Source organism: Marmota monax, unplaced genomic scaffold (genome assembly GCF_021218885.2).
Source record: "Marmota monax isolate L192 unplaced genomic scaffold, Marmota_monax_Labrador192_F-V1.1 WCK01_AAM20220418_F8-fsc00014, whole genome shotgun sequence".
Taxonomy (NCBI): Eukaryota; Metazoa; Chordata; class Mammalia; order Rodentia; family Sciuridae; genus Marmota; species Marmota monax.
The window spans coordinates 11,560,345-11,585,380 of record NW_026695222.1 but is presented as its reverse complement, the minus strand read 5'-3'; the positions used below and the strand labels follow the sequence as shown (position 1 = coordinate 11,585,380).

The following is a 25,036-nucleotide window of genomic DNA, read 5'->3' as shown; positions in this document are numbered from 1 at the left end:
CTGGAGATCACGTTGTATCCAAGTGCTTTTGGGAGGCCAGAAGGACAGAAAAGGAAAATCTAGATATTTTAGTTCTGCTGCTTGGCTGCCCTGGCAACCAGCTTTCCAGGCCCGATGGCTCCAAAAATATCTCTCCAGCTTTGACCTCTCTCTCTGAACTCCATACACATCTGTCCATCTTCCTACTCAGCATCTCTGCTTCCTGTTTACAGCTGAACTGTTAAGTCCCATGACCAGCCCCCTTCTCCCACCTGCCTTCCTCCCCCTAACCCTAACCTTGCCTTAAAGCCATCCCTAATTCTTCTTCCTCCGGCACCTTTCACATGCAGTCCCCAGTGAGCCCTGTCATTTCCACTGTTAGGATATAACCCCGAGGTTAGTCGATCTGTCTCCATGTGCATCAGCACCACCACAGCTCCTGGCACCCTCATGGCCTCTTGATTCACTGTGGTCACCAAACGTCTGAATTTGATCATTACCTCCTGTGCTCTAATCTACTTACCCCACAGGAGCCACGGTAATTGCTATAAATGTAAATCAGATCTTGTCATTTGCTCTGTGGATTAAAACTCTCGAGTCTTCGCGTTCTTTGACTAAAATCCTAAATCTCTCCGGTGGCTGTCATCCCTGTGTAAGATGGCTCCCTGGCATCCCTGCGGCTCTGCCCCATGTCCTGTTACTTGCACTCTCCTGCCCCCCCCCCCCCCCCCCCCGCTGTCCCCTTCCACTTCCTTGAGCCTCCCCAGGTCCTCCACACTGGAGGGTTTGGCACAATAGATTCCCTCTGATAATAAGGTATTTCCCAGCCTCTTGGAGCTGTTAGCTCAAATGCACCTCTTTTTTAGAAAGGCTTTCCCACCAACCATTCTTTGTATCGAGCAGCCACTTAATTCCTGACCCCCGTGGATATCTCTGTCATTGTAATCCCATTATTCTGCAGACACTTTTCTTTTCTTCAGAGCATGCTTTACATTCTGTCATCCTTTCCCCCCACCTTCTCTTTGCAGCCTGGGTCCTTTCTTCTCTATTTCCTATGTTCTCAGCAGTCTGTAAACTCCATAAAGGCTGAGACCGCCTTTATCAGCATTGACCAGCGTTTGCTCAGTGTCTACCCAGCGGTACGCAGTACATACCCAGTGATATTTGTGGAGTAAATGAAGAGAGAGCCTTTACAGTGAGCTAACTCTGGGATGGGCTGGGCTAGGATGAGGCCATTTCCTTAAATGGATAATGCATCTTTTTGGAAAATGTTGTTGCATTGAATACAACCCTACAACCTGGCATTTCCAATCTGGAGTTACACCCGAAAGAAACTTTGTGTCCAAATGGGAACCCTTCCAGCTACATGTTTCATCTGGTTTCAAGGTATGACATACCTGGGGCATCCTCTAAACCCTTTTTGAGGTTTGATTTAGGGAATGATGAACTATCTAAAGTTTTTGAATAAATGCTTTGAAAAGACCGCTCTGCTGTAATGGATGGATGGAAGGCTCCAGGGCACCCCTGTGAGGCGGCCATTGGAATGGTCCCAGTAAGCACTGAGTAGGGTCTGAGAGATCATGCAAATGAACAGGAAGGAACTTGGACTCGGATTTGAAGCTGGATGTCTTGGTTCTACCACTTGTTATTTGAGTAACAGCCTGTAGATGTGCATTTGGAGAGTTTTCAGGTTTTGCTAATTTAAAAAAATGCTATTATGTATATATTTGTACACAGTTCCTGGGGCACAGGTGCAAGAGTTTCTTCTACACCCAAGATTGGAAATGCCAGGTTATAGGGTATGTGAATGTTCAGTGCAACAACATTTTCCAAAATGTTTTCAAAAGTAGCTATGCCCATATTTATGTGCCTACAAATATTGTAAGAAAGACTCAATTGCTTCTTTAGTTTGCTATTTGAACAGGGACAAAATGGCACCTCAGTGTGGCTTTGCCAAGGTGTTTCCTGTTTACTAAGGGGCTGCCAGAGTTTCATGGTAGCACTTGGGTCCCCAAAGGGCTAGGAAGGGCCAGTAGAACTGCAGGTGTGTGTTTCCATCTTGGTTTCTTGGTCAGAGTCATAGACTTTGAGGCCAGAATCTCTACAGAAACTTCCTTCCTGAGGAGGGTATGAGAAGCCACCTCTCACTGCCGACCTTCCTGGTCCAGGTTCTCACCTTCTCTGGGGCCTGCAGGAGACAGGGAGGAAGGAGAGCTAGAGAGGGGCAGATGTCAGCAGGCTGACAAGGCAGAAGCCAATGTGGCAGCTGCAGGCATCCCGCAGTCCTCCTGAACAAGACAGAAGGGAACTAAGGTCCTATGTCCCTGAGGTGGCCTGTCCTGGCAGTGCCTGTGACCTGAAGAGGAACCAGGAAGCTGAGGAGGACCCTTGTTCTTCTCATCTCCACACCAACACACTCTCTCTCTCCCTCTCCCTCCCCCCTCCCCCTCTGTCTCTCTCTCTCTCTCACACACACACACACACACACACACACACACACACATACACACACACAGTACTGGAGATTGAACCCAGGTGTGCTTATTGTTAGGTGCAGGGCAGGCTGAACTTTGTTATCTGCAGGATAGCCCACACACTCAAACCCCCCTCTGTCTGGTCCTTTATCACCTGTTTGCGTCAACCCCCCCACTCAAGGCTGAACATTTAACCCTCCTTGTACCGACAAGGCAGCTTGCAGACCCAGAGACCTCATTAGATTTAGGCTATAAAAACTCCCTCCTACCGGGCCCCTCTCTCTTGCTCGTGCGCTCTCTCTCTCTCTCCCTCTCTCCATCTCTCCTCTTCTCTTTCTTCCCCCCCCCTTTTTCTTTCTCTCTCTCTTTCTCCTCTTTTGTACTACTGCAATAAAGCTCTCTTGGCCGCACTTATTACCAAGCTACATCTGCCTTTCCTTTCACTTATTACCCAGCTACATCGGCCCTTCTCTCTTATTTATTTATTTATTTATTTAAATTTTGAGACAAGTTCTTGCTAAGTTGCTCAGGCTGGCCTCAAACTTGGAATCCTCCTGCCTCAGCTTCCTGAGCAGAGTAGCTGACATTACAGGCATGAGCCACTGCACCTGACTCTCTTCCAGTCCAGACCAGAGCACATGTGAGAGACAGAGAGGAAGGTTGAGGGACTGGGGCACAGCTACCAGGGTCCTCCAGATTCAATACCCCTTCAAGGTAGAGGAGGTCAGGGAGGACCTGGTGGCTTTCTTCTCTAGCTGAGGTCCCTCCCTGACATCACATTCTTTATCTTGGGTCCCACTTTACCTGGAAGAGAGGCTCCTCCTGAGAGCATAGATGGCACAAAGTGCCATCAGAGGAAACAACTTCCAGCCAAGGAGAAGAATGTAGCTGTATACGGTGGCACCTGATGACAGAAGGACATCAGGATGGTCAGGGTGAGCCTGGATCCTCTACCATTGCTCAACCCCCAGACAGGCTCAGCCCTGCCCTGACCCAGGTACCAAGACTACACCTTGGTCTTGGAGGGAGTCACCTCACCTCTCTAAGCCTCAGTTTCCTCATCTTTAAAGTGGGCATTGGAACATGTTCTTGAGAAGTCTTTGTATGGAGTGACAACACCCACACAAAGGACCTAGTAGGTGCTCAGTAATTGTTGAAGCTGAATGGCTTTTGGGTGGGAACTGAGGAAGGAGGTTTCACGTGAGCTTGCCCACCTGGTCACATGGGTGGGTGGTCAGCTTGCAGCTGTGAAAACAGCACTTCTGCTCTTTGGTACCAAAGGCATCACCTTCTGAAGAGGATACTGTGATTGCCTTCACATATTACAGATGAAGAGTTCCAGAAAGGTGAAGTGACTTCTCCAAGGTCACTCACACACAGTGAGTAGAGCAGGGTCAGTTTCTCAACCAGCCTGTGTGACTGTAGGTCTGTGCGGTGAGTCCGCTCCCACTTACCCAAGTTCAGTTGCAGGCCTCCAGACTCACTCAGGTGCATGCTCTTTTGGACCAGCACCTGGTCATTGTGCCACACCTGGCAGGTGAACAGCCTTGGGTTCTCCAACTCTGAAGCATTGACCAGGATGTGCCTGTCTTGGCTGAATGTGCCGTCTGGGTTCTCGGTGGGGGCAGAGGCCGCGCAGATCTTGAAGCACCCGTTCCTCTCCAGCCAGGTGATTCGCATGTCTTCAGGGTAAAACCTTTGCACACAGCAGGTGAGAAGGGCCACCTGGAGTCCTGGGATGTAGTGTGCTGAGGTGTACACTGTGGGGACAACTGAAACAATAGCCTTCTTTTACTTTCTTTCTTTGTGCAAAAAGGCCCAAGGAGCATCTGTCCCTTGCTAGGCCTTGTGCTCAGTTCTTGGAATATAACAGTAAACCAGGAAGGCATGTCCCTGCCTCCCGGCGTGCCCACTCTGGTGAGGAGGAAGCAATCATGGGATTCCCACAGGGGTTCCTACAGTAGGGCCACCTCACCTGGTCTGGAGGTAGACAGACTAGGGCAGGTTTCTGGAGGAAATGATCTTTGGGCAGAAATAGGAAAGATAACATACTTGGAGTTAACTATATGCACAGATTGTATTTTCTAAAAAATGGTGACAGCAAGCCCCACATGGTCTTCCAAAATTTTACCTCTCCTCATCAGAGATGGAGTCTGTTTCTCCTCTCCCTGGAATCAGAGTGGGACTTTGTGACGGTCTGATGAGCAGAATGTGGCAGAGATGGCCTGTGGGACGTCTAAGGCCGGGTCATCAGATTGACATGGCTTTCACCTGGCTCAGGCGCCATCTTTCTTGGGATACACCCTTCGTACCCAGCACCCAGCCATAAGGAAGCCCAAACCAGCCCACGTGCAAAGACGATGAGGAAAGGCCTGTGTCAAGGAGAACCCAGGCCCCAAGCCTGAAGCCAGCACCAAGGCCAGGCCCCAGCCTTTGCCCAAGGCCCAGGCATCATGGAGCAGAGACCAGCCACCACTGCTCCACTTCCGTCAGAATTTCTGACCCCGAGAATCTGTGAGTGTAATGATGTGGAGGATTTGAAATAAATTGGGAGTACTGGAATAACTTGGATAAAAATAATTTGAGTTTAATCATCTATAGGAGGCGAAGTGGGCCTCACCAGGCTGAGGTTGGTGAGGAGCTAAGAAAAGTGCAGACCCCTGGGAAAAGGACCTATGCAGGGTGATTTCCTTTACCTCCACTCCTTATTTGTGCAGTTTGATTCAACACAACAGCCTGGTAGCTGGAGTATTAGGCCAAAGGAGCTGGGGAAGGTCAGGAAGAAGGGATCTGGGAGAGAGGGGGTTGGGGAAGGGCATCTCAGACAGAGGAAGGGCATGGACAGAGGCCCTGTGGTGAAGCTTAGCAGGTTCCAAAGCTTTAAGATACAAGACCAAAGTGAGAGAGAGGGAGTATGGGTGAGGTGAGGCCAAATTCCCAGTCCATTCTAGTAGCTGTGCTTATGAGTGCCACCCCTGAAGGCTCTGAAAGGCATTCTAAGGAGTAGAGACCCTGATGGTTTTCATTAAATTGCTTTCCAAATCCTGACCCCCATAGGACTCTTTTTGTAAACTGATGGCCTGAGAGTAAACATCAAGGCCTTTCCTCTCTGACCTCCTTTGTTTCTGAATTTTCTTCCTCATACTTCACAAAAGAAAGGCCTTTGTCCCACACGTCCCGAACCTAGCTATGGTGCATTGCCCTCAGCTTGAAGACTTTGGGACCCAGGATAAAAGGACAGTTCACCAACCTGCTGGCAGGAAGCCCGTCCTGGCCACAGCATCACAGACCTCCCACCGCCTCACCAAACTGCGCTCCCAATCACATCTCTAAAGACTCTTTTAATAATTATTTATAAAACCTGTCATACTTTTAGATTGTTTTAGTCGATCGTGTAACTAACTCAACGTGAAATAATTTTTTGAACACTGAGAGCCTTATGGTAGCAAGAAATTTTTTAAAAAATTTCAGTCTTGTTGGAGTCCTCTGTATTTTCGTGGTTCTCTTTGATAATAAGTCTGTATGATATTGTGGTCAATAAAAAGAACTTTCCAATATGGAATTAGAATAAAGACACAAATTTAGGGAGAGAAAGGAGTGCTGTACAATTTCTTATTATCAAAGAAGACTTTATGTTTCAATGGATGATAGTGGAAGTATGATATTATTTTTCCATTAAATATTTTCAGATGGATGTAACTTCTCAGGGATTATGTTGTATGCAATCATTTAAGCTTATGATGAATAATTTTAGGTGTCAACTTTAAAATACATGATAAACTACATAGCCCTCCATAAGTATTTTTGGGTATATGAGCAAAAATGCTTGGTAAGCATTCCAGTAGATTTTTTTTACCCTTAAGAGCAATGGTGAGCCACTGTAGGGTTTTAAGCAGAGGAGGGGCATGGTCTGGTTTTCTTTAGAAAAATGGCTTTGGCTGCTGGAGGGTTAGTGTATGAACTGCAGAAGGCACATGGGTACAAGAGATTAATTAGGAGGCTATTGCGATTGCCAAGTAAGAGATAATGTCGGCTTGAACTTGGGTATTAATTCAGATAGTGGAAGTAGACAGAAATGTATGGGCTCAAAAGACGTTTTTTTTTGGTACCAGGAATTGAAACCAGGGGCACTTAACCACTGAGCCACATCCCTGGCCTGTTTAAATTTTTATTTGGAGATGGGGGTCTCACTAAATTATGTAGGGCCTTGCTAAATTGCAGAGGCTGGCTTTGAACTGGTGATCTTCCTGCTTCAGCCTCTTGAGTTGCTGGGATTTTAGAGGAGATTTAAGGGGGAATAATAGAATTTAGTGAAGGATTGGGCAAGGAGGGTTCTCCGGGCTGGGGAGCCGGTTCATGGAGAGTGTGCTCCCTTCATCCACAGAGGAGGCAGAGGAACTGTGTGACAGAGACAGTGGGGAGAAAGGATCATGCCCATCTCTAGGCTGACCATGACTGAACGGCTTCTCTGGGGGGAGGTAGAGCCGGAAGCAGAGTTCCTCAGTTGGCCACAGCGGTGATTCTTAAGGGAGGGAAGGGACTCTGAAGTGTGCTTACTGAAAAGTCATGTGACCTTGGGCAAGAATTTAGCTTTTCCAGGCCTCGGTTTCCTCATCTGCAGGAACCAGGACGAAGAGCCATAGAGTTTCTTTGGGGTGTTCAAGGTGGAGAGTAGAATTTAAAACTTTGATTTTTTGGTTAAGCAGGCAGACTCCTATTTTGGGATGCAGGCATTTGAGTCATAAAGAGCTGAACTCTGTCTATTGGGATACCAGAGATTGTCTCCATGGGGAGGGAGGGTGCTGTGGAAATCATGGTGCTGGTAATGGGAGATCTTTGGTTTTCAACGGCTGGATTTGGAAAGAAGAACAACTCGGTCACTGGACCCCTGGGAGGAATTTCACCACCTGCAGGAGGTAAGTGGGACCTCGCCATGCTGAGGTTGCTGAGGCGCTAAGGAGAGAGCAGACCCTGGGGGAAAGGCCCCTTGCAGGCCAGGGCATGGACTTGAGTAGCAGCTGGAGAAATTTCTTTTACTTGCCTACTTATTCTGCAGTTTGATTCAACACAACAGCCTGGGCTTTGCTCCTGGGGAATGAACAAGAGGCTTTCCCTTCATAAAGGCAGAACAAGAAGGGGAGGCGCAGCCTGCACTGCTCCTGCCTGCCCAGGGTGGGGTGGAGTGGCAGGTAGAAGAAGCATATTTCAAAAGCAGGACCTGGACAATGTTGTTAGGAGTTCAAGTGGGAGAAACATCCTTGCTGAGGCTTAGAAGCCCTGAGCAATCTGGTCCCCACTCCCTTTCCTTTTCCACACACCTGTCTTTTCACTAGGTCCCAGTCACCCTGATCTTCTTTCTGTTCCTCAAACATGTCTTAACTCTTCACCACTGCCCCACCACAGGGCCTTTGCATGTGCTGTTTCCTCTTCCTAGAACACTCTACTTTGCTTGGATGATTCCTTTTCCTCTTTCATATCTTGACTCAAACGTCACTTCTTCCAAAAGACATTTCTCCAATAAACCAGACTTCTCCTGTTATATCAATGCAGCAATCTGTTCTTTCTCCTCAGAGCACATGTTCTGTATAATCGTTTGGGACTTGGCGGATGGAATTCATGAGACAGAACGAGGTCTGTTCTGCTTGCCATGAAATCCCCAGCATCTAGAATAATGCCATCCCCAAAGCAGATGCTTAGTCAACACATTGGATGAATGAATGAATTTCCACCTCCCAAAGACACTAGGAAGCTCTGATGTGGGAGGGGGATAGATACATCAAGAACCTCACGCTCAGCTCCCTCGAGGTTCCCTGGAGAATGAATGGGAGGATGCAGGGAAGAGCTCCGACTGGGGAGCCCATGGCCACCACCAAAGGTCGGCCCAGGAGGTGGGGGGGGTCTTACCTTGGAGGAATTGCGAGATGTTCACGTGCCTTCTGTGGGGGCTCTGCAACTCACTGTGGGCCACTTGGCAGGTGACGTGGGAGTAGAGTGAGGAGAAGGTCAGGGACACCAGAGTGGTGCTGACAATGGCGTAGGAGGGCTCCTCTCCAGGCTGGAAGACCAGGGTGTGGAAGGCCGGCAGCTCCCTGCCGTCTTTGAACCATTGCAGGTCGATGTGTTTGGGAAAGAAGCCCTTTGAGATGCAGGTGAGATTCAGGACTTGGCCGGGGCTGGCCCTGCTGGAGGGGCCAGAGATCTCTGGAGGGGAGGGTTCAGCTTGGATCAGGGCAAAGGAGGAGGAAAGAGAGAGGTGAAGATGGCGAGTTGCACTTTGGCACCACGGCCACCCTCAGGGTTCACCTTGCCTGAACCCCCACTCCAGCCTCCCCCACTCCAGCCTCCCCCACTCCAGCCTCTCTCTCATCTTCAGTTCCCTCCTCTTCGTGAGTCTTATTATCGCTTCATTATAAACCAGCTCAAGGGCCTAACTTTGCTTCCCAACTCTTCCAGTCCATGCTTGGGGTCTTAAATTCCAGATGTGACCATGGACATCATTTCCTTGTTCTCCTCCCTCCCTGTGTCAACAAACCGTATTGTTAAAAAGTTATAGAAGTCATGGCATGAAAAACAGTGAACTCTTAATTTCCTATCCTTGTCAAAATTATAGACCAAATGCTTTTAACTATTTTAGCTGATTGAGTGTTTCTTTCTGTTTTAAACAACATCTTTACACTGTCATTTCTCATTTTTTCAATTTTATATAATATTGTGGAAGAAGATAATTTAACTCTCTGCCATCTCCCTCCAAGGACCACCTGCAGTTCACCCCCCTGCATCCTCCTATCTCTTTTTGTTTTATCAGTATTCAGCATTTAGATTATTATGACCAAGGAGCATCTCCTGAAGCAGGGCCATGTAATACATTAGCATTACGTTTCTTGGGCAGCCTTTTGTTTTCCCAGGAATTTTTAATGGCCTCATTATTTTTATTTGCTTAGTTTCTATGAACGTATAATAAATTCATTCCTGATTTTTTTTCCAAATGGTTATAATTCCTCCTACTAAGGAATTGCTAAGTGTTCAAATGGACTTCAGCTTAGGGTAAATATAGACCGGGGAGTGCACAAACATTTTTTCAAAGGGGTATACAGGCTTGGATTAAAAAAAATCTTTTCATGTTGATAAATCGTAAACACAAAAAAATTAGAAAGCACTCATCATGGGACTTCAATAATTATCAACAAATAGAGATCTTGTTTCATCTATATTTTTCCTACCATCTACTAGTTTATCTATTTTAACTGTATATCCTGAATGCATACAACATAATGGCTTGGCGTATGTATGCATAATAAAACGATCTTATTATAGTCAAGATAATTTATTTATTGTCTTAGTCACATTTTTGTATGTGGTAAAGTTACCTAAAATCTATTGTCTTAGTAAATATTCTGTATATAACTTATTATTAACTATGCCTCAGGCTGAGCACTAGATCTCTAGACTTACCTATTTTATATAAATAAAATTTTGTTACTTTGACTTTCATTTTACCCACTGCCTTTTGCTGGTAACCACCATTGTACTCTCTGTTTCTATGTATTTGAGTCATTTTTTTTTTTTAGATTCCTCATATAAGGACAACAAATGAAAAATAGAGCTGCCATGATCTAGCAACTCCTGTTCTAGGTATATGCCCAAAGGAAATGAAAGCATCCCCTCCTAAACTTTTCTGCACCCCATGTTCATGGCAACATTATTCACAAGAGCCAAGACATGAAAACGACGTATGGGTTTGTAAACGGATGAGTGGAGAAGGAAATTGTGGTATAGGAGTCTGCACAGTGGAAGATTATTCAGCCTTAAAAGAGGAGATCTTTCCATTTGCTGCAGCGTGGGTGAATTTTAGAGGGCATTATGCTAGTTAAGGCAGCCAGACACTGGGCTGTTTTATTTCTTGAATGTCCCCAAGAGGCGCCCCATTCCTGGAGGCACTGTAATACCAGTATGATGTGGAGTGGATGCAGCAAGTTCCCAGTCCATCTCCCTGCTCCCAAAATCCACTTACCACATTGTCCTTGGAAAGAGGACGTTTTAGATATTAAACTGATAAAACTCAGACTCTTAGCCAAAAGGCCAGGAGGTGATGACATTGGGTTATGTTAAAACAAATGCCAGGCTCTCTTGTTTCATTCCTAACTAGGAATAAAATGTTTGTCTGAGTCAAGAATTCTTTTTAAACAAGCAAAACACCATGATGATAATTAAGATTCAAAAACAATACCTCCATATCATCTGATATTCGTCAGCATTCAGATTTTTCTGCTTGTCCCATAAATATAATTTTATAGTTGGTTTGTTTGAATTAGGATCCAAGCAAGAGCCATATGTTATATTCAGTTGATGTCTCTTAAGCCTTTTTTAATCTAAAAAAGTTCTCTTCCTCTTTTTATCATTTGCCTTTACTTGTAGAAAAAAACCAGGTCAGGGCTGGGGTTGTGGCTCAGTGGCAGAGTGCTTGCCTTGCATGTGTGAGGCACTGGGTTCAATCCTCAGCATCACATAAAAATAAATAAATAAATATTTTTAAAAAAGCAAACCAGGTCAACATCCCTACTGAATTCTATACCACATTCCTTACTATTTCCTATGGTTTTTCAACAGGAGTGAGCACCCAATGCTGACTGTGGTAGTGGGCTTGATAATAACACACCCTTTGTTTTCTGAGGACACTCTTCTCTTACTGGAATTTCTTGAATTCAAGTTCTAGCCTCAGGGTCTGGTTCTTAATGAACCCAAGCTAAACTCTGTTGTTGTTTTTCTTCTTCTTCTTTTTTTTTGGGGGGGGGTATCAAGGATTGAACCCAGGGGCACTCAACCACTGAGCCATATCCCCAGCCTCACTTGTTTTTTAATTTTGAGACAGAGTCTCCCTAAGTTGCATAGATCCCCTCTAGGTTGCTGAGGCTGGCCTCCAGCTTGCAATCCTCCTGCCTCAGCCTCCAGAGTCTCTGGGATTATAGATGTTCACCACTTTGCTCAGGTAAACCCTTTTACAAAATCCCTTGAAATCGTTTATCTTCGTCTAGTTAAGTCATGCATGGGCCCTTCTGAACCCACGCAGTGCTCAGCTGTGTCGCTGAACTCTGATTTATTTAGTAGCAGCTCAGGTTTTGCTCTTATAAATAGTGTGATGAAAAGCCTAAAGTGTAAATCATCTTGAATTTATGTGAGCAGATCTCCGGATAAATTTCCAGAAGTGGAATTGTTGAGTTATAGGGTCATATGTATTAGGTGAGATGTATATGTAATATGTGTATGCTATGTGTATATGTAATATGTGATTTTGCTATATATTGCAAATTCACCTCTTATTGGGTTATATGATTTTGCCTTCCTACCAGCAAAATGTGGAATACATGTTTCTCTGTAGCTTCCCCTGCAGAATATGCCGTTAAACTTTTTGATTTTTGGCCAAGCTGATAGGGGAGAAACCATGTCCCTGTGTTGTTTTAATTTGCATTTCTTTTTATACAGGGATAGCTGAACGTACTTTTATATGTATCTAATTTATATGTATCTAATTTTCTATAACTTATCTTTTCATATTTATCAGCTAGGATTCTATAAATTTGCTTGTCTTCTAAAATTTTAGAAGCTCTCTGTATGTCAGGGATGATTCTTTTACTGCAAGTTGCAAAATATTATATGCACACATTCATACACAAGTTTCTGTTTGTATAATATGATGGGAATTACCATTCCCCCCTCTTTTTGTAAAAACAAAAAATTTGAATTATAGTTAGACAGATTTCCCCTCACTTCCAGGTTATAAAAGAACTCACATATGTTTTCTCCTAGCACTTGCAATTTCATATTTTACATTTAAATCTCTGATCCATTGGGGACTTATTTTAGTGTATGGTGGGAGGTGCTGGATACATTTCTGGATTTTCTCTTCTGTTCCATTGGTCCATGTACTAACACTGCAACTGACCCAGCACCATCCTTGAAGACCCTCCTCGTTCCACTGAATTGACATACATCTTCCTCGCAGAAATCAATGGACCATACATTCGTGTGGATCTATTTCTGGAATCTCTATTGTCTATCTTAATGTCAGTCTCACGCTGTACGGTTACTACAGCTTTATAATATTTTGTGTTCATGAGGGATAGGGACCATAGTTTTCTTTGCCTATGCCTTGATCTGGTTGGTATGAGAGTGATGCTGGCCTCACAGATTGATTGGGAAGCAATACTTTGTTTTCAATTTTATGGAAAAATATGGGCAGAATTACTTAGAAGTTTTTTTTTCTTAAATGTTCAGTAGAATTCCTCAGTGAGCCTGGATTATTGTTTGTGGGAGGATGCATAAACTATAAATTCAATTTGTTGAGTAGATACACTAATAATCAGGCTGAGAGAGCCTTTGGTAATCTGTATTTTTTAAAGAATTTGTCCATTTTTTCTAAGTTCTTGAGTTTATTGATAGAGATTTTCACGAAGTTCCCTCATCAAACTTGTAACATTTGTGGAGTCTGTACCTGGGCCATCTCTCTCACTGTTGATATTGGTAATTTGTATCTTCTTTCATTTTTCCTGATTTTGTGGCTGTTGGTTTATTGATTTTATTAATTTTCTGAAAGAATTAGCTTTTGGCTTCATCAGTTTGCTCTATATTTTTCCATTTTTTATTTCTGATTTTTTTCTGTGTTCTTTATTATTTCCTTTCTTCTGCTTATTTTGCATTTCACTCTTCCCCCTCTCCCCTGCCCAAGTTTAAGGATCACTGAATTGAAACTTTTTTCCTGCCCAATTATAGAAATTAAGGACTATAACTTTTCCTCTAAGTACTGTTTTGGCTGTGTTCCACATATTTGTATCTTGTGCTTTTATTTTTTTCTATTTTTGAATTGATTTGTGCCTGTGTTTTAAGGTAATATTTTTTTGCAAGCAATGTTTAAAATACTTTCTAATTTTCCTTTTGATTTCTTCTTTGATGGTATATTATTCAGAACTGTTAGTTTTCAAATGTTAACTTTCCAGAGACCTTTTCACTTTAGTAATTTAATTCCACTGTAATAAAATACACACACACACACACACACATACACACACACTTTGTATGACTTGACTCATTTTTAAATTTACTGAAACTTATCAATGAGCCAGAATTCAATCTAGCCTTTGCACTTGAAAAGAATCTGTATTACTCTCTTTTGGAATGGAAAGTTTTATAAACATTTGCTAATTTAAGTTGATGTATATTGTTGTTTAATTCTTCTACATCCTTATTGATTTCCTGACTATCTGCTTTACCAAAAAAATTTTTTGGAGTGGGGGTACCAGGGATTCAATTCCAGGGCACTTGGCCACTGAGCCACATCCCCAGACCTTTTTTGTATTTTATTTAGAGACAGGGTCTCACTGAGTTGCCTAGTGCCTCGCTTTTCCTGAGGCTGGTTTTGAACTTGCAACCTCCTGCCTCAGCTTCTAGAGCTGCTGGGATTACAGGTGTGTACCTCTGTGCCCTGCTCTGCTGTATCAATTTTTGAAAGAGGGGTATTGAAACCTCAGATGTAATTTTAGACTTGTTGATCCTGTAAGTTTTGGTGCTATGTATTTTGAAGCTCTATTATTAGAGGCATAAACATTAGAAATGGTATTTTTTTTTGTGTGTAATTGCTCACTTTATCATTATGAAACAACCTTCTTGAATCTTGGTAAATTATTTATGCTAGATCTACTTTGAGATCAATGTAGGCATTCAGATTTAAAAAAAATTATTGTTAATGTGGCATATATTTTTTTCATTCTATTATTTTATTTATTTAGTTTGGGGTACTAGGGATTGAACTCAGGGGCACTCTACCACTGGGCCGCATCCCCAGCCCTATATTTTATTTTATTTAGACACAGGGTCTTACTGAGTTGCTTAGCACCTTGCCTTTGATGAAGTTAGCTTTGAACTTGTAATCCTCTTGCCTCAGCTTCCCGAGCTACTGGGATTACAGGTGTGCCATAATATACCCAGCTCATCCTTTCATTTTTAAATCTAGTTGTGCTATAGTTTTAAAGGGATTTATTTTTTATTTTTTTGCAGGAAATGTGTAATGGGCCCTATTTTAAAAAATATCATCTGAAAATCTCTTCATTAGGGTGACTAAATAACATCTGTCTAAGGTTTTTCTTTTTTACTTTTGTATTTTGCAGTCCAGAAGACTGAACCCAGGACCTCACGCAAGCTGGACAAGTGCTATAACCCCAGCCCTCTCTGGCTAGGCTGAAATATACCATCTTTTGTTTGTTCTCTGGCTCCTGTACTGTACTTCATTTTCTCCACTGTACTTCATTTTCTGACTGTCTTTGTTTTTAATATTCCTTTTATCTCATTTGTTAAATTTATTAGCTATTATTCTTTGTTGTGTTTTTTTTTTTGTTTGTTTGCATTAAGATTTCTGGTGTACATTATTAACTCTTCCCTGTCCATCAAGGGATAGGATGCCACTTCATTTAGAACTTATAAGAGCACATACCTACTTCTCTTTTTCTAGTCTTTGTGTTATTTTGTCACACATTTTACTTCCACATATGTTATAAGCCCCCAGATGTTATGTTTTCTTTGAACAACTATGTTTCAAATAAGTTAAATTAATAAAAAATTCTTTATATTTATTATTACCACCTCTGAAGCTCTCTTTAAATTAGATTATTATTATTTTTTTCTGAGATGGGAAAAGCACATCACTATATTGAAGTTGCTCAGGCTGGCCTTGCACTCATGGGTGCAAGTGATCCTCCTGCCTTGGCCTCCCTAGTAGCTGGGGCTACAGGTGTTGCCCCCCTGCATCAGATTCTGATGCTCTTCATTACTTTGTATAGATCCATATTTCCATCTGGTAATATTTTACTTCTGCTTAAAGGATTTCTTTTAACCTTTCTTAGAGTGCAGGTCTGTCAATCATGAATTATCCCAGCTTTTGTATGTCTGATCAAGTCTTTAACTTCATTTCTAACATCGTGGTGAGATACATGTCACCTTTATCATCTTGACCACATTTTAGTGGCCAGTGGTGTGCAGTGCAATCCTGTGACTTTGCGCCCATCACTATCATTCATCTCTGGAACTCTTTCATCTAGAAAAACTGAAAAGAAAACTTAGAATACTTCAGAAATTTGAATGCCATCTGTGCACTGATTTGTACTCCTTAGAGGAAAATTTAACTTCACTTTTCCATCTTTTTTTTTTTTTTGGTGATGGTGAGGGAATGGGAATTGAACTTGAGGGTGCTCTAACACTGAGCAACATTCTCAGCCTTTTTAAAAAGTTTTATTTTGAGACAGGGCCTCACTAAGTTGCCAAGGCTGGCCTTGAAGATGTGACCCTCTGCCTCACCCTCCTGTGTCACTGAGATTACAGGTGTGTGCGCCTGTGTTCAGCTCAATATGGATTTTTTTCGTATTCTCCTTGCACCTACCGCAACAGCTTCTTGAACATACAGAATAACTCATGGTCACTTTAATGTCCTTGTAGACTAGTTCTACCATTTGTCTTTTCTCACTAGGTTTCAAATGATCTTTCTCATTTGAAATCATATTCTTGTGCCATTTTCATGCCTGATAATTTTTTTAATGGATGCTAGACATTGTGGATTTGACTTCATTGGGTATTGAGTATTTTGCCTTTCTATAAATAGGTTTGAGCTCGCTTTGGGACATGGTTAAATTACATGGGAGACAGTTTATTTTTCTGTCTCACATGAAAGTGTTGTGAGGCAGAAGCACAGTGTCATTTGGTCTAGCTCTGATGGTTCTCCTTTTACTGAGACCGAGTGCTTCTCTGTGTTCTAACAGGTGGTCCATGAATTATGAGGTTTCTCATTCAGATTTGTGGCAACAGACACCATTCTTGGCCTGAATGAGGTCCTCAAACATTTTGCCCCTAGCTTTGGGTAGTTTCCTCATGAGAACATCCTTTTCAGTCTTTTGCTGAGTTCTCAAGGGGACCTTTCACAGGTCTCTGATGTCCTTTCTCTGTGCAGCTAGCTGCTTTTTGGAGATCCAGTCACCCTTTGGCCTCTGAGAACTTCTAGATCCTTCAAGGAGAGCTCCAGGTTCTACCTGAGGTCACCCTTCCTGCACTGTGGCCTTTAAGCTTTCCCAGGGAGTACCCTGGGGACAGTCCCAGTGTTCATCATATGAATTTCCCTTCTAATGGGATCACTGTCTGTTGCCTGATGTCCAATGTCATGTCTATGATTTTTTTCCAAGTGTTTGCTCAGACTTTAGTGGGAGAGTGAATCCGGCCTCTGTTGCTGTTTAGGCAGAGATCACCCCTCAGCATTTTGTTATTGTATATGTTCTCACCTTTTCCCTGGCATCTTCGAATTGGATTTTGTTGGTATATATAAAGGTCATTGATTTCTGTTTGTTGATTTTATAATTTTCTACATTGCTACATTATCTTGTTTGTAATAGCTTAGTGTTGATTCAATTCAGTTTTCCAGAAACCACATCATCTGTAAAGAGAATTTGCTCACTTTCTTTATCATTCTATATTGGTTGCTTTCTCTTTCTAAAGACATTGGCCAATAGTTCAACACAGTGTTAAACAATTTTAGAAATGGTGGGTATGACTTTGAAGACTATTTGAATGCTCTAGCAGGTCTACCTCTTTGGATCCTCCTGTCTGGAAGGGCCCAGGGGCCATCCCTGTGCCTCTTGAATGGTGGGCAGCTTGGGGTCTCCAATTCTCTGTTCCTAGTTCTCTTCATTATTTTTGCTTTGTTTAACCCCCATTTTTCAAAAAGGATGCATAAAATGCAATCCTTTGTGATCTTGCAAACTCTGTAAATTGGCTGGGTGTAAACTTGAGGTTGGAAATATTTTTCCCTGAGGCTTTGGAAGGCAAAGGCAGTAGCCCTTGTCTTTGGGTACCCAATGCTGCCCTTAGCCATCTGCTCCTGATCTCATCCTCGACACTTTCTTATAATGTGGATTTTAATTTCCAATTCCTGAAAATGATAAGACCTTTTCTTAGTCCTTGAATGCTATCTATATTCTCTTTGTTTTATCCATGGCCTTAAGGTTCTGAGAACCTAAAAATTAAAAAGTTCTGTTGGAATATATGTTTCTATGATTCCTTTAAATTATTCCACTCATTTAAAAAAATATCATAATTATCAATTTACCAACATAAACAAGGCCAAGTGAGCTAAGTGCTCTGCTTCCAGGCCTTTGTGGATACCGTTTTGAGCCTCATGAGCTTTATCTTCAGCCATGATTGAATTAGCCAGGTCCAAATTTAAGAATTCAAGAATTTAAGAAATATAGGGATATATAATCTACATCAAAATATGCAATCCTTATTGAATAGACACTTCTCAGAAGAGGATATACAATCAATCAACTAATATATGAAAAAATGTTCAACATGCCTAACAATTAGAGAAATGCAAATCAAAACCACTCTAATATTTCATCTCACTCCAGTCAGAATGGCAGCTATTAAGAACACAAACAACAATAAGTGTTGTCGAGAATATGGGGAAAAAGGCACACTCATACATTGCTGGTGGGACTGCAAATTGGAAAGCAGTATGGAGATTCATTGGAAAATTTGGAATGGAACACCATTTAACCCAGCTATCCCACTCCTCAGTCTCTACCCAAAGGACTTAAAAACAGCATACTACAGGGACACAGCCATATCAATATTTATAGCAGCACAATTCACAATAGCTAAACTGTGGAAGCAACCTAGATGCCCTTCGAAAGATGAATAAAGAAAATGTGGTATGTATACACACACAATGGAATATCACTCAGCAATAAAAGAGAATAAATCATGGCATTTTCAGGTAAAAGAATGGAGTTGGAGAACATAATGTTAAGTGAAGTTAGCCAATCCCAAAAAACCAAATGCTGAATGTTTTCTCTGATATAAAGATGCTGACTCATAATGGGAGTGGGGGGGGTGAGCATGAGAGGAATAGACAAACTCTAGATAGGGCAAAGGGGAGGGAGGGAAAGGGAGGGGAAAAGGGGATAGGAATGAGATGAACATAATTATTCTAAATACATGTATGAAGACATGAATGGTGTAACTATGTTGTGTACAACCATAGATATGAATTGAAATACATTCTGCTGTCATATGTAACAAATTAGAATAAATTTAAAAAAATAAATATGATGCAACTGTTATCTCCCATCATCTGAGGCGTATACTTGTTATAGCACCATTTAACAAATAGGGAAAAAGATGTTAAGTTTTACACTGACTGATGAGTAAGTAGCAGGCACTCCAAAATATTTCTGAATGTTGTTAAATGAAAAGCCAACATGTTTTCTTTGTTTTGTTGTTGTTGTTTTTTGAAAAATACTTGAATATGAAAAAAATGCAATCCTTATAATTTTCAATCTCAGTAATTCTAATATTTATATCATATGGGAATCTATGGTTTGATGCTTTAAAGATAATATTCTAAAGTTTAATTGGCTGTAATATCCCGAATACTAATCATATGTACTAATTAATGTGCAGCAGGAACTCTCCTGAGTATTTTATATTCATAAATACATTGACATTTATAATCCTTACAACAAATCTTCGAGATGGATACTATTATTATCCCTATCCTACCTATCCTACAGATGAGGCATAGAGAATTGAAGAATCTCATTTCAGTTTGTAAATGGCAGAGCTAAAAGTGGAACCCGGGGTACCTGGCCCTGGAGCCTGTACTTTAGTGCAACCTATTCATGAGCCTTTAGGAGAGGCAAGATTCAGAAGGTCAAGACTACAGCTCCGTCACCGGGACCCTCCACTGTCCTCCTCATCTGTCCCTAGTCTTGACACAAGAGCTAACAAAGGGGGCTGAGCTCCTGGGGCTTGTGACTTGTCGAGGAACAACTTATCTAGGGCTCTAGGGATCTGGACTTACTACGCACAAGTATCAGGGTGCCTGGTCCAGACTTAACTTCCACGTTGCCATCGCTTATTGTCCTGAGCATCAAGCAGTAGTAGGTGCCAGCGTCTGCGAGGGTGAGGTTGCTGATGCGGATGGAAAAGTCCGTGTTGTTTGTCTTTGTGACGTCTGACATACTTTTTATCCGAGGGAAGTGGCCTTCTTTGAAACTGTAGATCAACTGCCGGTCCCGTTCAGTGCCCCTGAACCACTTAATGGATCCCACGGGGAGCAGGGAGGTCACAATGCACCGCAGAGAGGCTGATTGTCCTTCTGCTATGGACACCGACTTCACAGGTTGAATCACCTGTGGCTCCTCCTCACCTGTCATTCCTACAAGGAAACACAACTCGGTCACTCTTTTTTATTTATTTATTTTTGTGGTGTTGGGGATTAGAACCTAGGTCCTTGTGCATGCAAGGCAAGCACTCTACCAACTGAGCTATATTACAACTTAGTTTCAAGCGCCCTGTCTTGGCCCATCCCGGGTTGAGGCTGGGTGCTTGGGTCCAGACTGCAATTGAAGTCCCATTAATTCCTTCTTCGCACATCATGCATTAGCATCTAGGATGGGAAAATGGCTGAACTGGATGCCAGGAGCTTCGCAAAGAACAGACAGGAAGAGAGTCCTTGTGAAGGATTCAGACAGGAAAGTCACAGGGAAGAAACAAATCTCTGAAAAATTGTTCAGTAACCACAGTAAACCAGTGAAATGTACATTTAACCCAAAAGCACAATGCTAAAGGCTATAGCAGACTAGCTGGAAGGGTTACAAAAAAAATTTAGGCAAGACTCAGCATATGAAACACGAGGGCACGTTTTCCAGCTGCAATAAAAGAGACAGGTTGATACCAAGGCCCACAGAACGGTCAATGACACTGAGAGAGAGACTAAAATTGGGTATAGGAAACTATGCAGATTTCTTGTGCAATCAAGCGGATATTGTACTCCCTTGGTAGAAAACTCTTGATAAGAAAACAAATATAACTTTAAAAATGTGATATCCTCCAGGAAGTGGGATGGCTATAGAGACTTGTATCAATGACTTGTCTATTTCTTCCCTGTTTGGATTATTTGACAAGCTTGTAATAAAAATAAAACAAAACATTTCTCCCTTCTAAAAGCATACACTATTTTTAGAATGTTAGTTTGGTAGAAATGAAAATGATTGTCAGCTTTCAATGTTGCTAACAGTGTCGTGGAATGGTATCATGAATCAGGCTACTGCCACTGCAGGAAGCCACCCGTGAAATACACGAGGATCTTCTCTCGGCATGGAAGCCAGAGAGAGAGAGAGGCTTGGCATTGGGAACTCTCCGTGCCTCTCCCACAGCAATAGATTCCCCAATGCAAGTGACCTTTCCCTCCACTTGGCTAGGAAGGTTCCTCCTAGTAGCTCCACAGGTGGGTGTAACCTGTTAGGAACTGAAGAGCGTATCTTGAACCTTTTTTGGAGAAGAACATTCTTTGGAAGGCCTTTGATGCCTCCCAGGATAAATAAAGCAGATGTGGGCTCCATTTTGCCAGAAGCTCCATCAGTTGGATCAGCTTGCCAGTCTTGCCCGTGCTTTTGAAACTAATTTCTGTGTTCGTGGCATTTTCTGCATTTCATTTCCTCTTAGCTTTTATTTCTCAGCCAACCCCTTCCACCGAGGGGAACCCCATTTGCCACCCTACGGCAGGCAGTAATATAAATGGACACACAAAGGAATATAAATGGATGACAGCGGTGCAGGCCTGTCATCCCAGCAGCTCGGGAGGCTGAGGAGGAGGATCCCAAGTTCAAAGCCAGCCTCAGCAACTTAACAAGTCCCTAAGAAACTTAGCAAGACCCTGTCGCTAAATAAAAAGTAAAAAGGGTTGGGGATGTGGCTCAGTGGTAGAGGGCCTCTGCGTTCAATCCCTAGTACTGGAAGAAAAAGAAATCAGCAAGGACATAGACAACAACATCAAAACCAAAATAGAAAGAAAAGAAACTAATAGTTAAAATGACGTGGCTGAAGTGTATGTTGGTATTGATGATGATGTAGATATACGTATCTTGGCATGGAAAAAGATCTCCAATTTGTCTTTGAGTGAAAGAGAAATAAAACATTGAGTGTAATCCTGTTTCTTTTTGAGTTCAACACATGTGGAAGCAACATAGTAAAGAGGTTAAACAAAAGGCTTGTGGGCCCCCTTGGATCCATTAGAATGCCTCCTCTTTTGCTTACTTGATGTTTGACCTTGAAAAAAATTACTTAGCCTTCCCGAGCTGTAGATTTTCATCTATGCCACATAAACACTGTGGGAAGTGAGACTTTCCTTGTAGTTTTATTGTTAGACTGAAACCCGAAAGCCTTTGAGAAATACTCAAGACTCATAGGAGGACTTTTGCAAGAAGGTTGCTATGGTTTGAGCATTCCTCCCCCCTCCCCGCCAATTCGTGTTGGAAGATGAATTCCTGAGTGCATCAGTGTTAGAGGTCAGGCCTCCTGGGAGGTGTCTGGGTTGTGAAGGTACAGCTCTCATGAATGCGTTAATTTCTTTCATAAGGTGAGTGAGTTCTCTCATGGAACTGGGTTAATTATAGCAAAACTCGGTTGTTTTAAAGCTAGTCCATCCCTCATGTTCTGTGTCTTCTGCATGCTCCACTTGCCTTTCCACCATGAGTTGAAGCCAGATGAAGCCCTCACCATTGTGGCAGCTTGATCCTTGAGCTTCCCAGCTTCTAGAACTGGGAGCCAAAATAAACTTCTTTATAAATTACCCAGTCTCTGGTATTCCGTTATAGTAACAGAAAACCAACTAAGACAAAGGGCCTCTCCCCATTGACCTGGAGTCCAGAGGATGAGGGCCTGGCCTGGGCATCAGGTTGATCTGGTCTCAAGGTGGGGCTTCAGGTCTGGAAATTCTGGGAGGCCCATTCCCTCCATCTTCTTCCAGTTTCTTCTATGGAGCACAATAGATTATTCCTATTTCCCATCACTACTGTGAATTTAAACAAAGACTCAGATTGCCAAGGACACACAGAGAGCGTCCTTTCATGGTTAGAACCATTTTTGAGATATTCTTTTGTATTTACTAAATCTTGGAAGGATATAGCAGCCAGAGCTTACATAGATACTTCCGTGTGCTACATCTTACTCTAAACACTCAATTACAATTAACTAGTTTAATTTTTACTACAACCCTATTAGCAAGACATTATTATTTATCACCATCTCACATTCAAGAAAACACAGGCACAGAGAAGTTTAGTAACTTGCCCAGAATCAAACAGCCTCCAAGTGATGAAATATGAAGTTGAGCCTTGGCAGGTTGGTTTTGAAAAATATCTGTGCTTTTAGCCACTTCAAATGGCCTCTCACCTGAGATGCTGATAATCATGGGAGGAGGAGGGCTGCCTCTCCTGCCTGCCTGAGTCAGCTGTGGGGAGAAGGGAGGGGACAGGCAGGAGAAAGGCTCATATCAATAATGTCGTTGTAAGATGCTGGGATTCTGGGAGACATGGTCTAAAAAGCACCAATTTCCAATTTTTTTCTAACAGTCCACATTCCATGTATAGTCCTGAAATTTTCCCTCTCTCTCCATCTAGCCATCTACATCCTTCAGAACCAAGACAGCACCCTTTCCCCCGCAAGCCCTGGGTGCCATGGCCTTCAGCAGGACCAAGAAGTCAGCTGCCACCCCTCTCCCTCCTCCCTTGGAAGGGCACCGGGTCCTGCCCGTCAAGCACATGGGGGTCATGAAGCCTTTAGAGGGGGTCAGGAGTGCAGGAGAGGAGGGGCTGGGAACCCCTGACATTGAGGGAGGCCTGGGCGGGACGGTTGCTGTCTGGATCTGGGTGGGAAAGGAAAGGATCCCTCCAATCAACGAGGATCTGGAGGGTTGGCGGAGGGAAGTGTCTCAAAGAGAAGAAAGGGGCAGCAGGGAAAGAGGCCCTGGAACAGAGGTCCATCTGCCCCGTGGCCAGTGCTCACCTGAGAGTCCCAGCAGCAGAGGCAGCAGCAGGGGCACCAGAGGCAGGTGGGGCTGCGAGGCAGAGGTGGGCATCATCTGCTCCTAGAGCCTCCTGTCCGAGGAGGTTCCAGACTCCCTGCTCCTTGGAAAGAGGCAGTATCTGTCTTCGGTGAAATAAGAGGAAGTACCCGAGGGAAGGGCTGTGGGATCCTGGCACTTCCTGCTGGTGGACTGAAATGGGAACTAGGCACGAGCTCAGAAGTGACTGATGTCAGAGTCCCCAGGTGCTTGCAGAGGCCCCAGGGGACTCCTCTAGCACCCAGGCTCTGTTCCTGGACCCCTCAATTTCTACGTGAGGGGCACCCATGGCCATTCCTCATGAGGGACCCTGGAGGCAGTCTGGCCTGGTGGAGGGCGTGTGTGGTCTGTGTGACAGGCTCCCCCTGGGCACAGGTGAGCTGCAGAGCTGGGGTCAGGAGGAAGGCTCCTGGGCATGGGGCCTCCAGGAGCCAGGCCCTCCTTCTCTTCTCTCCAGAGGTGCCAGGGTCAAAGAACTCGTGTCTGACGGGGGCTGTGTTTGGGCAGAGTCCCCTTTTAGAGGAAGTGGCTTTGGGTGAGGTGTATGGAATTAGACCTTGGGAGTAGGAGGGAGGTTTCTGTTCTGGAAGAGTGGGGGTGGCGCCTGAGCCTCGGCCTGCTCACGCTGCAGGAGAGCTCATGCCCAGAATCAGCTGCGGGTGGCGAGGAGGGTGCCTTTCCTGGTCATCTAGGTCTGAAGCCAGCTCTGGGGAGAAGGAGTGGAGGGGCCAGAAAACATCATCCCAAGAAAGGACTTCCTCTTTCAATGTACTTTTGAGCAGCAGCAGGCTTACAAGAGTGTGCCCGGAGCCGCAGCCTAGTGCCAGACATAGCCTCCCGTGACTCAGTTTCCCCACTGCTCCCAAGCCCCGCCTCCTTCGCAGTGGCTGACCCTAGGCTGGGATGGGAAGGGGCAGGACCACAGGGCCGGAGGGAGGATCTGATTGCTCTTCGGCAGACACTGGTGTTTTCAGTGGGCAGGTCATCTCCATGCCTGGTGTCCTACTTGGCATCTACAAAACAAACTCACCTGCCATGTCCCTCTCACGCCTTCCTGGGTCCCTATCTCAGCGTGTGACACCTGCTGCACCTCCCTCTCCACAGTCACCCCTGGCACGGACAGCCTCATCCACTTTCCCTGTGTCAGCCATCTGCTTACCCTGGGGTGGTCCTGCTAAAGGAGAAGTTTGATCACGTCACACTTTCAGTGGCTTCATGTCACTCTCTTTCGGCGGCTTCCCATTACTCTGAAACCCTTCTCTCGTCCGCCCTGATTTGGCCCCCGATCCTTTGCCAGCTGCACTCCAGCCTTCACTTATGTTTGGGCTCAGCTCCACTGACCTCTCTGCGGGCACTTGAAGTCCCCACCGTCCTCCTCTCTTTCTTCCTTAGGTCTGAGGCCACTGGATCTCCTGGGGATCGTCCTCCTCCTTCTCCTCCTTCTCACTAGCATCCTTGGCAGAGTCTGTACTCACCATTTGTATTTCATACTTGTCTTGCTTATGGAGCACACAGCTCAGTGAGAACAGGGCGTGGTCTTCTCTGTTCAGGTGTTTCTGAACCAGGAGAGGGTGTGGATGGAGGAGGTGGGTCACTGGGGGCGTGCCTTGGGTTTGCGTTTTGCCCTGGCATGAAGACACTTTACCTG

The 25,036-nt window shown here is 43.9% G+C and overlaps 1 protein-coding gene and 1 pseudogene across 1 annotated transcript; both read right to left on the bottom strand.

Moving 5' to 3' along the window:
- Positions 1-1,922: 1,922 nt before the first annotated feature.
- Positions 1,923-23,862, bottom strand: LOC124085502 (signal-regulatory protein beta-1-like). Its single transcript, XM_046433182.2, has 6 exons — positions 23,331-23,862; positions 19,345-19,701; positions 8,358-8,672; positions 3,908-4,225; positions 3,258-3,357; positions 1,923-2,167 (listed from the first exon to the last, which is right to left on the bottom strand). The coding sequence occupies exons 1-6, from the start codon at positions 23,404-23,406 to the stop codon at positions 2,152-2,154; spliced, it is 1,182 nt and encodes a 393-aa protein (XP_046289138.1). The 5' UTR covers positions 23,407-23,862; the 3' UTR covers positions 1,923-2,151.
- On the bottom strand, positions 10,366-10,544 carry LOC124086005 (U2 spliceosomal RNA; annotated as a pseudogene).
- Positions 23,863-25,036: the final 1,174 nt, after the last annotated feature.

Coding starts and splice junctions, on each gene's coding strand:
- LOC124085502 (XM_046433182.2), bottom strand. CDS start 23,406: ATGATGCCCACCTCTGCCTCGCAGCCCCACCTGCCTCTGGTGCCCCTG. Junction 8,673..19,344: donor CACCCTGATACTTGTGCGTA/GTAAGTCCAGAT, acceptor CCCTGATCCAAG/CTGAACCCTCCCCTCCAGAG. Junction 4,226..8,357: donor CATCTCGCAATTCCTCCAAG/GTAAGACCCCCC, acceptor CTATTGTTTCAG/TTGTCCCCACAGTGTACACC.